The sequence below is a fragment of the Crocuta crocuta genome, unplaced genomic scaffold (genome assembly GCF_008692635.1).
Source record: "Crocuta crocuta isolate KB4526 unplaced genomic scaffold, BGI_CrCroc_1.0 scaffold282, whole genome shotgun sequence".
NCBI classification, from domain to species: domain Eukaryota; kingdom Metazoa; phylum Chordata; class Mammalia; order Carnivora; family Hyaenidae; genus Crocuta; species Crocuta crocuta.
Genome location: NW_027529174.1, coordinates 7119632 through 7133879, shown reverse-complemented (window position 1 = coordinate 7133879; position 14248 = coordinate 7119632). Strand labels below are relative to the sequence as shown.

The 14248-nt window shown below is 39.1% G+C and overlaps 1 protein-coding gene across 3 annotated transcripts in view; it reads right to left on the bottom strand.

Annotated features, from left to right (window-relative positions):
• The window catches only part of CORIN (corin, serine peptidase), a 244707-nt gene that overhangs the window by 16922 nt on the left and 213537 nt on the right, over positions 1-14248 (bottom strand). For 2 of the 3 annotated variants that reach the window (XM_077757822.1, XM_077757821.1), the window contains exons 17-19: positions 11147-11263; positions 8336-8385; positions 8013-8187 (exon numbers count right to left, since the gene is read on the bottom strand). In XM_077757822.1, coding sequence (XP_077613948.1) covers positions 8013-8187; positions 8336-8385; positions 11147-11263 — 342 coding nt within the window. The remainder of the gene's footprint in view (positions 1-8012; positions 8188-8335; positions 8386-11146; positions 11264-14248) is intronic. The other variant, XM_077757823.1, reaches the window with a different exon arrangement.

The window sequence follows — 14248 nt, the reverse complement described above, 5'->3', positions numbered from 1 at the left end:
GGAGGATTTTTTTCAAACTGAGCTGTCAGACCTCAAAGCAGCAGTACAGAGAGCTGGCGCATCCTTAAAGAAGTTTCTGCAGAGACCCCTCATGCTCTGGGAGGGATGAAGCAGGCAGAGAGGAAGCCCAGAAAATGGCAGATGGGGCACCTGGGTGGCTCTGTTGGCTAAGGTCCAACTCTTGATTTAGGCTCAGGTCAAGACCTCAGGGTCTTGAGACCTAGCTCCATATTGGGCTCCACATTGGGCTCTGTGCTGGGCATGGAGCGTGCTTGAGACTGACTCTCTTTCTCTCTCTCAATCCCTCCCCTCTCTCTTTGCCCCTCCCCCAACCCATGCACATGTGCACTCTCACTCTCTCTAAAAAAAAAAAATGGCTGAGGAAGACATTAAGAGACCCCTTTACTCCTTTCATTCTTGCTCCAGATGTTATTTCCTTGTCTGAAATTCACATTTAAGGTCTAATTTGTCTCATGCCTAGATCACATTGAGATCACATGATTTTAGCCTAGAATTCTTTAAACATCAGCTCGAGAGAGAAAGGCCAGCTTTGTATACATCTCAGATGACATGCAAGAAAATTTACACAAAATTGCAAGCACGATGTCTCTGGTCGTAAGAACTGGTCACTTTGGTTTATAACCTGCCACCCTGAATTTGAGTTTAGACACAAAAATGGCACATTTTTACTTAATTCAGCTAGCCAGGTTTAGAGATTTTCTAACTTCTTAAGAGCACAAAATTTTCCTTTCTTTCACCCTGATTTTGCTTTACTATCTTTTATTTATCACTTTAAGAAAAGAAAACTAATATTTATAATTAACACCTGTGATAGAAATCACCCTATTTTTACAATTGTTACTATAGAAATAGCACAGCTAAGTGGTGATTTGGAGGTAGTTTGAAGGTGACCGAATTTGCACTAAGTAAAGAAATCTCACACGATGGCATCATTGCTGTTCTACGAATCTTACCAACCTCTTACTTAAAAGATAGTGCTCTGCCCTTGGTATTTCTAAAGAATTCTCCACAACACACCTGGTGAACAGACTTTAGAATAGGGTGATCACAGAGTGAATGTGTGAAGGGATTGGATGTAAGTCCTAAGGACAGTGTGTCAATCATAAGCTCTGCCCACCAACTGCATCTCAACTCCTGCATTTTGCTGTCATGTTGGAATGCTTGGTGTAAACTGACTTTTTTTTTTTTTTTTTTAATGTTCAAGGGAAGCCAGAGCTCTGGATTCCTTGTATGGAGTCCACAGTTTTAAATGCTGGCAAAACAAACAAACAGAGAGCAATACAATAAGCAAAATAAACCAGCAGCCTACATTTTATTAGTATAAGAGTTCTGTTTTATAGCTTTCCAAGTATTTCTATACACAATATTTCAAGTGATCTTCTCACCAACTGTGAGATGTAAATAGGAATTCTAATTCCATTTCAGAGAAGAGAAAGCAGTGACTCACAGCAGATGAGTGACTCATCTAAAGTCACAGAGATAGTAAATGATGGTGACAGACCAGAATGCTTGTCCTTTAAACCCCTAGAGCACACCCTTTCTACCAAACTTCTCTGAAACAAACAGAAAGATCTACAGGCATCTACATAGAAATCAGGTATGGCCACAGGAAAGCATGTCACATGGTGGAGACTCAGTGGTGAGTTATAAAATGCAGATAGCAGGAAAATATCTCCTCTTTCTTGAACATATATCCTGCTATGATGGGGAGCTAGCCACCAGTGGTGACATCACAGAAAGTGAAAAATCCTGTAATTCCAAGGTCTGAAAAGGCAAGAGAAGGGAGTAGTCTGATACATGTCATAGACATTTGAGAATCAGATTTCACAATGTTTTGAAAAAAAGGCAGACATGATATTGTGCCCCCAGACTCTTAAAGCAAGTATAACTCAAGAGACATGAGAGAATTAAAGAGCCAAATTCTGATGCTACCATCACAAGTGACTGTGGTAAGAAAATGAAGAGACATTTAAAAAGCAAATGCAACTGCGTAAGGATCCCAGAGCTTTGCAACTAGAAACTATCACAAACGAGTGGCAAGAAAATACAGTAACTACAGGAAAGTCTTTATCATAGGCTGAGCAGGGGTTTGTTTAAGTGGGAAAATGTTGGAAAAATAAAAAAGGCTTCTCTGCAAAATAATGTGCAAGAATAAGGAAAGGGGAAAGTTTCTGTCTGTGGCAAATAATATTACTAAAGAACTAAGACAAACAGAACTATTCGAAGTTTCCTTTGCTTCCAGTTTCTCCATTCAAAGAGAATGTTCCTCAGACAATATGCAGAAGATTCATCTTTCCATTTGATAAAACATAAAAGATTCATCTTTCCATTTGGCTTAATACATTACAATGTTGAACAGATTCGTGGTCTAAGATTTGGGAGGACTCAGTGAGACATCGTGGACCTTCTGTAGATAAATTAACACTTCTAGTTCCACACAAGCTATAGTCCTAACTACTCAGGCAACTTCATCTTTGAACCATCTAGAAGATGAGTGGCTGCTATATGCCATGCTGAAAGAAATGAAAACACAAGGATGAGGAAGACAGTTCATGCCCTCATAGAGCTTTTATTCTACTGCATTAAAGCATATATAAAGAAATAAGATTATCTCAAGCACTTGAAAGTGACAAAATAGGGTAATGTGATAGACGACTGAAATAGATCAGGAGCACTAATGCATTCAATGGCATAAAAAAAGGGAGAGATGGAGAAAGAGAAAGAAATGGGTAGGTCAGTGAAATAAGAGGAAAACAAGAATATTTTTGTTATTCTAAAATAAAAGTGAAGAAAGTATTTCAAGAAAGATGTAGTGATGAAATACTTGGGAGGGTTCCAGTAAGTCAAAAACTGAAAAGTCACCATCGAATTTGGCAAGATGGAAGTCATCAAAGACTTCGATAAGTGCTATTTTTGTGGTGACCTTGATGAGAGCTCAACCAGTGTGGGTTGAGGAGAAAACAAAAAGTGGAAAAGGGAAGACAGTGACTGTGCCAAAGTCTTTTCGGGATTTTACTGTGAATACTAGCCAAAGAGACCAGTAGTTGAAAAGAGATGGAAAGTCAAGAGAAGGGGGCTCAAGTTAGTGATATCAAGGCATGTTTGTTGAAGAGAATGACCCAGCAAAAAAGGGAGAAACTGATGATGCAAAATGGAAATGATTATTTTAAAAATAAAGTCTTGAAAAAGATGAAGGAGGGTATGATTGTCTTAAATACAAAAGACACATCTTCCACCATAAGTCAGGGGAAAGTAGGGGTTATACATATTTGCAGGTAATTTGTTGGGATTAAGAATGAGACAAGGTGGAATATATGACAGTGTCTGTTCTCTCCATAAGTATGAGGTAAGGTCAATGGAGACTGAAGAGAATTTGGGGAGAGAGGAGAAAATGTCAGATAACTGTCTCTGAGGGTAGAAAAGTGACTTTACTGTGGAATCGTACTGGAAGTGCCCCATATTGTTAGATGCTCATTTGAGATTCGTGATCACACATTTTATGTGAGCTCAGTTAGCAGTGAGGTGTGTGATATTCTTCAGCAATGGCTAGCTGTTCAGGTCCAGATGCAGAGTACATAGTAGGTAGTTGTTTGACTAGAAGAAACAATGACTAACTAAAAATCTTAAGAGGGGAGGAGCTCCCAGTTCCTGTGAGCCCCAGAAACTATGAGGTTGGGCCCATATTTTAAGCCAACTTCTGACTACATCCTAGATATTTTCCCCTGGAGAGAGGAGGATGAGAGAATATCTCCATAGTAGGCAGCACAGTGGCAAGGATAGAGTCAGGTCATTGTCACCGAGGACTTTTTAAAACTACACTTGCTTATTTTTCAGTGATGCTGGAAAACAGCACCTCAGGGGAAGTATGGATCCAAGATGAAGAATTTTTGCTTTAGTGGACACCATTACTGATGGAAGTAGATAAAATCCCTTAAGGGAATGGGACAGAAGAACAAATTGTGAATTACTGGCACATTTCATAAGCACCTAGAGATAAAGAGGGAATCGTGAGGACACAACACGATTTAACTTTTAATAAAAAGTCAGACCAAACCTCTCACTTCCTTTTCTGAGTGCAGTAATAGACTGTTAGATTAGGAGGGCTGGACGAGCACAGTGATTTTATTCTACGGAGAATGAGAGAGGGATCTCTCCAGAAGAAGGTAGAAAGATGACAGAGTAATATTAAAAGTCTAGTTGATGTTGAAAGTCAGGGATGGTGCTGATCTGCACTCTTGGGTAACGTCCGCCCTCAATTCTGAAAAGCAAGAATATTAGGATCAGAACATGAGGTATTTGCATTGACTCATTTTTGGACATCTGCCTGGTTTGAATGGCAGACAAACCCAGGGACGAAGACACTGTAGGTCTCGGTGAGAGGACTGAAGTGATTCGCCTGGCACACAAGGTTAACTGTGAAGAGAAGGGCATGAGAACACTAGAGGACTGAAATCACTGGGGGACACATGGAGACCAGCAGCCACAGTCCTGTTGCACAGAAGAGCTGGTTGGGAGAAATCATGGCATGGATAGTGTGGTGGGGTTAAGGGTTGTGATCAGATTGTGAGGTGATCATTTTTCATGTGCATTTCCTGGAGAGGAATTAGACGCTTCTGACAATTACTTCTTGCGTGCCAGCCTAGAAAGTCCAGTCTTATGGCTTCCAGAGGCAGGAGAAGGCAAGAACAATGCATGTTAAATTACCCCTGCAAGTCAAAGTCTTTCTTGCTCAGAACGGTTGAAGTTGAGTTGTTATTAGGGCATACGGGACTTGGTGTCATCAGCCTAGTAACTCATGTTTTTAATTTTCATTTGGGATTTTAAAATACTTTTTCATAAAAGAGCAAAACAAACTTGTCTTTTTTTTCCCTACCAATATAATTTAAAAAGACAGGCTGTTAAGGCCTACTGATGGGTCATGCTGGGCCTTGCCAACGTATGGGATGATGGTATGAAGTAAATCCCATTAATTGCAGCAGTTGATGACTCCAGCAGAGAATAAGGCTTACAATTAGAAGTTCTCAAAGCTTTGCAGGCCACTGGAGAGATTGTAAAATTGAATCAGTTATTAGCACATATTCAAGACAAGGCTTATTCAAAGTTGGGCAATTTCTAGCTTTTTATGAACAGACCAGATCCCTGTTGACAGTTCTGTTATGTCTAGTGTTCCATGAAATTTCACCAAGACCTTTGATATTATATACATTTCCTTAATTGTAAACACATATTTCTTCTCTAATGCAAAGTTTCTTCTTAGCTTTACAGAGCTGTCAATGACTGAGGAAGCTCGGACACCACATGTGGAAATGACAAAAGTGGTGTATGAACCTGGTTTAACTAGCGCATAAAGAGTACTGTTGGATTTACTTAAGTAATCATCTTTTGAGGAATGTAATCTTGCTAGTATCATCTTCTGCTTATCACGGAGTTATACATCAGAACGGGGACAGACATCTGGAAACATCTGGCCCCTTCCAAAGCAATAACATTGTAGTGCATTTCCTGACATAACTACACAGACTCTTCCAATCATTCTGGGTCTTACACACTAGAAGTTCTCAAGAGGCGGCACTGGTTTGATTTTTTATATTTTCTTTTCCCAAAAAGAACAATCAACTGGATATACACATTTCTATTTTATAATTGTATTCTAACTACTTGTTTAAATGTCCATCTCCTTACAAGGGTAGCACTTCAAGGAAGGAAACATGCCTTCATTTCTATAACCCCCCTGTAGAGCTCAGTACATATGCTGGGACTCTAGTCTGTAGCAGAAAGGACCAGAAGATGAGTAGCTGTGTTTGAGAAGACATATTGCAGTATTGCTAACATGGTAGCAGAGTGGAACTAACCTGAATGTCCATCAACTGGGGAATAACAGAAAAAGTTATGGTAAATCAATAAAATGGAATATCATTCAGGCTTGAAAAAGAGTGAGGGAGAGCTACATTCATTAACCTAGAGGGAGGTCCATGATATACTGTTATATGAGAAAAACAACATAACAAACAAAAACAGAGTGTGATTCCAAATCGTAAATGTAAACAGCAGCACCCTGTGAAAAGTGTATGTGTTCACCGCTGTGAAGAATAGTCCCTCGGCTCTAACAGGGGTTACTGTGAAGATGATGAGAAGGGAGAAGGTAAAAATACAGCTTGCAAAATGCAAAGATACTCATGTGATACTGCAAAAGGTAAAATGCATGTTTTCAGCAGTATTTTTTTGAAAGAACAGTCGACCTTTATGGAGAGCTTACTGATCAATGTCAGGCATGGTTCTCAAGGCTTTGCGTAAGACTGTTTCACTTACTGCCAGCACCAGCCCTGTGAGGTAGGGACTATTATTTCCCACATGTCATAAGTGAAGAAGCTGTGGCCCAGAGACGTTAATAAGTTGACCCATGGTGACACAGAAGGTGGCAAAGCTAAGAAAAAATATAAATAGACAAAAAAAGAAGAAATTGCATTTTTTTTGGAGAAATTAACCTGATCAAATGAAAATAATTGATTTGGTTAACTGATAGAACTATGAGTTATTTGGAATTTTTGCTATTATTTAATATTTACTTTTATCTTGAAAGAAAGTAAAATTATTAAAAATAAATAGAAAAAATGGTATGGGTGATTTTAAAACATGCCCTCAAGTCTTCCTCCTACTGAGAGAAGGGTTCTTTGTTTCTTGCCTTTGGATCTGAGTGGGGCTTGTGAGGACTCTGACCAGCCACATAGGGGACGTACCATGTGGGTTTTGGAGGGTAGGTCAAAAAAGGCAACAGCACCTTCCTCCCGGCTCCCAGTTTGAGAAGCTGGCTCTGGGGACCAGCCACCATGGTGTGAGTCCCATATGGAGATATACTAAGGCCCCAGCCAACAGGCAGCATTGACTGCCTGACTTCCGATGGTTCTAGCCCTCAGCCTTAGAATCTTTCAACCGAGGCCCCAGACATTCTGATCAGAGACAGACTGCACCAGCCATGTCATGACCAAATGTCTGACCCCCAGGATCTTGTGTGAACATACTCAGTGTTTCAGATTTTTTGTTTGTTTGTTGTTGGTATTGTTTGGTTTGTGTTTATTTTTTAAGTTTATTTTTTTGCTCCTAAGGTTTACACAGCAGGTAGTTGGAACAGGTGAGGACCTTCTGGAGTGATACCTGTCAATTTAGAGTATAGCTTTCCTTCATCTTATTTTTCTAGTCCCTTTAGGCATAATGTGATGATTAATTTTATATGCCGATGAGGTTAGGCCAAATGCAGTGCCCAAATATTTGGTGAAATGTTGTTCTGGATGCTTTTGTGAAGGTTTCTTTGGGCAAGATGAACATTTAAATTGGTAGACTTTGAATAAAGCAGATTACCCTCCATAATATGATTATCTGCATCCCCCAAAGTGGAGACCTTAAGAGAACAAAGACTGACCTCCCCTGAGCAAGAAGCAATTTTGCCAACAGTCTGCCTTTGCATTCAAACTGAACCTCTCCCTGAGACTTCAGGCTGCCGATCTACCCCACGAGCAACCCCACAATCATGTGAGACAAGGTCTCAAAATAATTTCACCCCTCATCTCTCATTCTCTGAGAACCCTAATACACATATTGTGGTACCTTTAACTCTGCTTCTCAAACTCTTCCCAAATCCCTCCAGCTAACCTCACCGTAGTAAACGTAAATCCCCTCTGTTGAACTTCAGATGTATTTGATGTGTTTAAGGGGAATAGAAAAGAGACTCATGCTAGCTGGAGAGTCAACCTTCTACACCTCTTCCACTTCCTCCCTCTTTAGGGAAAAATCATAAGCAATATACATCCATTGCCAATAAATGATCAGCACATGCATAGATGACAACATCAAGGGTAGGAAAATCTAAGCAGATAAAGGAAGTGGATCAACTGTGGCCTCTGCACTGACGTGGCTTCTCAGAATTATATATGCCACTAAGAATGCCCAAGTGACAGAATGATCAGATGCAGGCAAAGTCGAAGGATGCAGCTTACCCCTCGAAGCAGTGGGCAACTGTCAGGACCCACTTCTTGGCAATGAGGACACAGCCGCAAATGTGTCCGCTGGGTTCACTCTGCAGGGAACACTGCCATGGCCACCTTCCAGGGCGACTCGTTCGACCCCCAAGGATCCTCTTGTTCATTCGGGCGGCAGGGCGGCGCCCACAGTCTACCAGGGAGCAGGAAAGACAGTGGGCGATTCACCGACAAACCCAGCTCCATACTTGGATCTTTGCTGTTAAATGCAAGTCATTGTTTTTGCCTGGAGCTAACCCAGTTAAGTTCATATTCCATTGCTACACCACTAATTCTCTCACCTTGTTTAGTACACAGAAGAGAAATCTTACTTCTGCTATGACAAGTCTGCCTAGATTTGGAAACATAAAATGGCATAAAGTTACTATTTATCGTTTACTTCAAACACTTTACCACCAAAAAGCAAGACAGAGGTTCCACTCTTCCCAGAGGTTGTATTTTTTGAGTAAAGATTATCTGTACTTTAGTGCAGGAATTCTTGAGGAATTCGTGTAGGGCTATTGTCAAATATCACCTTGGAAATGTGGGTACACGACAGATATGTACTTTTTTTTTTTAGTTGACTTAATATTATCATAATATATTTTCACCTGTGAGGGAAAAGGAACTATTGTTAGCAACATTTTCCACATCAATTTGGCTGGTGGCAGCACCCAGAAAGAATGTGGACTCAAACCATGATTTTCAAAGGAAGGCAAGGGAACTGGGTGATTTCTTAGGGTTTTTGGTGAGGAGGGAGCATATTAGATTTTTATGCTTAGGGAGAGAGTGTGGATGTCCAAAACAAGTTGGAAATAGTTTGGAGAAATAAAAATATTACTTCAAAAAGTTAGAGAACAGATAAAGGAATTGAGTAGACAGGAAAAGAATCGTGAAGAGACTTGTGATAATAAAATGTGGATCTAGGGCACCTGGGTGGCTCAGTTGGTTGAACGTCCAACTCTTGATTCTGGGTCAGTAATGATCCCACAGTATCGTGGGTTTGAGCCCTACATCAGGCTCTGTGCTGGTGGTGTGGAGCCTGCTTGGGATTTCCTCTTTCCCTCTCTCTCTCTCCTTCTCTCTCTCTTAAAATAAGTAAACTTGAAAAAAAATTCAAATGTGGATTTATGATTGGCTGACAAGAAGAAGGGGGTTAAATTAATTCCATGTAACCCTAAATGGCAGGATCAGAGCCAGTCAGTAGAATTATAGGAATAATGGGTTCAGGAAAGAAAGACCTTTCTAAACACCACAGTTAACGTTTAAAGCTAAGAACATGGGCCATGTTTAAGCATCTATTAATGTGGCTACACAAGAGCATTCAACTTAGGGCACATTAAGTTTCAATCACAAAGTTTTCTTTCAACCATGAAGCATTTATTCACAGTATAATTTTAAAAAACAAAAGATACTTTGGGTTTGTCAATGGGGTGTCTGGGTGGCTCAGTCGGTTAGGCGGTTAGGTGACCCAACTTTTGGTTTCAGCTCAGGTCATGATCTCATGGTTTCATGAGTTCGAGCTTTGCACCAGGCTCTATGCTGGCAGTGTGGAGCCTGCTTAGGATTCTCTCTCTCGCCCTCTCTCTCTCTGTCCCTATCCTACTCACGCTGTCTCTGTCTCTCTCAAAATAAGTAAACTTTAAAATTTTTTCTTAAATACTGTGACATGCTTAGAATCCTAGCCCACTAGGAAAGAAAGAAGTATCCCTAAATATGCCATGTCTACATTCCCTTTTGAGGATTTGCTTTATTTTCATTTCTTGCTCAATTTGCATGGAGATATGTGTAATTATTTGTATCAATAAATTATATAATACGGAAAAAGTATGTTTGCTTTTTGCCTTCCCACAACCTGAAGTCCTGTCTCCTCTTTACTCTCTATCTTGTTACCCTTAAATTCTTTGTAGTATTTTCAAATATCTGAAATTTATTTACTAGCTTAGTCTCTCTGTCTACTTATACAATGTAGGTTCCTTAAGACCAGAGCCCTTGTACCCCTCATTCACTCCTTCATCTTCTCACAGTCTAGCACTGAACCTGACACAGAAGAGATACTCAGTACTCAGTTGCTATTTTAGATCCCCAAATCATAACTTGCAGGAACAGGAAAAGACAGGGAAGACTATCCTGTACCAACTCCTTATTTGATAGGAAATTGTGGTTATAGAAGATCACAAATCTAGGTAGCAAGCCAGAACTAGATCCAGTTCTACCAACTCCCAATTTAGAATGAAATTTATGTATGTATGTATTTAACCTGAAAGGGCTTTTCTGGCATTTGCAATTTGGGGGAACAAATCACTCCATTGAAAGATCCAGGTCGTTGTTCAGAAATCTGGTGGCAGATTTTTGTCTATGGGGAAATCTTCAAGACATTCTAAAGAGAAATGGCTTACCTTTACATTTCTCCTCTGAAATTCTTAGGAAGTCGTTTCTCTAGTACTTATTAAAAGCTTTGGAGTCAGATTAACTTGGTTTGTGTTGAAAGGCCACCACTTACATTCGTGGGCTGTGAGTTTTCGTCAAGCTATTAAAATACTCTATAGCTATGACCCTATAATTTAATAGACACAAAATAAATCTTAATTCCTTCCATTTTCATCCTGTATCTCCATCCACAAACAAGGGAGACAGCCCTGTTCAAGGTGCCATGATCTTTTAGGGGGAATTTTCCAGAAGTGGACTTTCAAGGCTACTTGATTATAATTTAATTTTGTGTCAGATTTTCCCTCAGACTCTCCAAGTTTGATCAGTTCTCATTATTTCAATTCCCTCTTAACTAGTTCCATGTAGCATCTGTAGGATATTAGACATGAGAATTTGCTTTGGATAGGATTTGAAAAAAGTCCAAAATTAAAACCTAAGTTCCTTTTCCTTCACCATGATAGTTTCTGTAATCATCATTAAAGGAAAATATAATTAGCAAAAGAATTATGTCTAGAAAGAAGAGATAAAGCCAAACAATGTTGAAATATAAAGGCCATTCGATGGAAGTTCTTTATTGATGTGATACATTTGGATTATCCTAAATTAGAGACAGGAGAAAGTCCCTGATGATAGACTCTTGCTCCATAATCCACTCTACACAGCTCTTGTGAAGGGTGTCTTACCCTTTTACCAGCAGTTCATGCAAAGTGGTCCCATTGAGGCTCTCCCAGTTGGAGTGTAATGTCAGCCAGTGCTGGTCTTGCTCCTGTCCCTGTACCAATTTGGTCACAGATGGCTCTCTAATAGAAGGACAAATAACAATGAAATACTCAAATCACAGTGACCTTTGACAGGTAATATCATTATTTAGCTCTCATTCTCTTTCAAAAAGAAACATTACATTGTAAGTCAATATTTCAAGAGGGGGGTGTGTATTAGAAATTTGGCATGGAATGTGATCAACAAAAGAGGAAGCTACTAAAAGTATACACTAAAGCAATAAAGATCTAAATTGTTACAGCTGTTTTAATCATGCTCTCCACTGACATGTACTTGAACTTTGTGACGCGTAGAATTCTAACATATGTGACATAAAAGTTCCATCTCAAAAAACAAGAGCAACTTTGGGCAGGGATCAAAAAAAGTAAGATAAAATTTATCTGCCTGGGGATTTTTTTCTCCCCTCTTCTTACCCAATGTAATTCTGCAATGCAGCAATAACTTAAAATGAAGTAAATAAAGTAAAAACTAAAGAAGTAAATAAGTAAATTGATGGCTATGTAATGTCTATTTGGACAGCACAAAATCGTAAAGGTTTTTCTCAACAGACTGTAAAATCTTTATGCACTAAAAATTAGGAAAAACTCTGGAAAATAGAAATGGGAGTTAAACACTATTATTTTCCTCTTTACCTGTCTTCTTAATCGACTTGTACCAATCCTTTTCTGTGAATGTCTCATTCAATCATTCAAGTATATATGGTTGCACTGTATCCAGGATTTAAAACCTTGGGTTTCAAAAGTAATCAGGTTTTATGTAAAATATTCTATTCTTCATGAAATAATTGGTTCTTTTATGCAATTCATATTTGCAGAAAACCTCTTGGACTTCCATCACCTGAGGCCCAAGGGTAGAAGAAATGGAGAAATGAATTCAGACAGTAGGAAGGAGGGCTGCTTCTAAACCCGGAAGGAAGCTGATACTTTGCTGAAGTTGGAAAGGAGTAGGGACTTCAAATCAGATAGCCTCTATCTTTCTTTCCAAGTGAAAGGTGAGCTCCTCAGATGAAAGTTGGGGGTGTCGGGGCACATGATGACGAGGAAAGTGACATGTGTATGGATTTGTTCCCTGGTGGAAGGGTCTGGAGAAACACATCAAATATAACTGAGAAGAATGGCAACAGCACTGAGGGTTGAAATGAACCTGGAAATCCTGAAATTGTACCAGCATCAAGTCTTCATGCTTAGTGACTTTCTTTTCCAATAATGGGATGCCACTTTTTGAAAAAAAAGGGGGGTGGTATGTAGGGCACAGGAAGGGAAGCAAAGTGAAGTTCAGTGACATTGAAAGAGAAAGTGACAAAGAAAGGAAATTAAGGAACAATCTAATCCAGTGCCCTCATTTGATAGCCNCACAGGAAGGGAAGCAAAGTGAAGTTCAGTGACATTGAAAGAGAAATGAACATTGCAGCTGATTATTATTCAAAACTTATTTTTTAATTTTAACTTTATGAGATTTCATTAATCTCATCATAGAAAACAAATGGAACAAAACCTTAACCAAATCCTGTTACTTTTAAAAAGAGGAAAACCCTCTACAGAGAATACTTGATGACAGAATAAAAGCCAAAAGAGAAAACCAAACAGAGCCTTTAATAATGAATGGATTCCAATCACTGGATGCTAAAACAAAGAGCATGTAACCTAACTGCACTTTAAGAAGAGTTCCGCTAGATTTAAATTTAGTTAGAAACTTGAATGAACTGTGAGGTCATTGAAATGTTCACAAAACTTACTACAGAATGAGGGTTTTCCTGTTCCTTGACCAAAATGAGAGTCTGGCTTTCTGTTCATCTCAGAAGTTGCATATATAGAAGCATAGTGACAGGGAAACTTTCAATGTCAGACAGAGGTCACAAATACCACTGATAGTATTTCTCCTGATACCTGCATCCTGAGAATTACGTGTTCTGCGGTAGAACTTGGGAGCCTCCTAAATCCTGGCATTTTACTGGCCAAAAACCAAAGGAAGATAAGGATCAGATTTGTTGTTTAATTAAGTCATTCTTTAGGCAGGTATTTATAGGGCAAAAGGGACTTGCACCGGGAGGTCTATTCAGCATAGCATTTGCACTGATGGTGGATAAAAAAATCATTGCAAAGGACACTTCAGTGTTTCAACCTGCAAGCCACCTTCAGTTACCCTGAAAAAGGTCTCCACAGAGCAAGGCCCATGGGAGGTTTCTGCATTTCATTCATTAACCTCCAACAAGAAAGGCAATTTAGTCTGAATCTCTCACTTAGATCAAGTGGAAAATATAAGAAATTCATCAAGAAGAGGAGAATGTCATTATAAAAATTAGTTTTCCATGAAATTCTTAAACACTAGAATGCTTTTCATGCACAAAAATAAATCTTTCAGCCCCAGAAATGCGATTCTGTGCCTCATTAAAAAAATATCTAGGAGCTCATGGGGTTCTATTTCTGCCATCATAACAGAATCTGAGCATTGTGTGATTTCAATTTTTTAATTTTTTTCTTTAAATAATTTAAAAATTGTAAAAATAATACTTATACATAGAAAAAGTAATACAAATTATACAATGAAAAAATATTCTTCCCATCCCAGATGTATAGAAACAATCTCAGTATGTATATATAGACATGGATTTTTTAGTCCATCTACCTTGTTCTGTGTTGTATTGATGGTATTTTTATTTAGTGATTTACCTTGGATGGCTTTCCAGAAAAATAGTTAACATTTGTCAACTGCACTATCTTATCTTATTTACTCCTCTCAATCGTGTTGGAAAGTAGGCATTGTTATTCCCTATTTTGGAGATGAAAATTTTCAGGTAAAAAGAGAGTAAGTACCTTGCCCAAGGTCACACAGTAAATAGACGGCAGAATTGGGATTTGAAGCCCTGTGGTCTGATGCCAGAGTACCATCCTAATACTTTGAACACTACGTGGTCCCTCTTCATTAACAGCACGTGCTGTGTCCTTTTTATAGCTGCAGAGTTTTACCATTATATAGATGTACATACATTTACTTACCCAACCCAC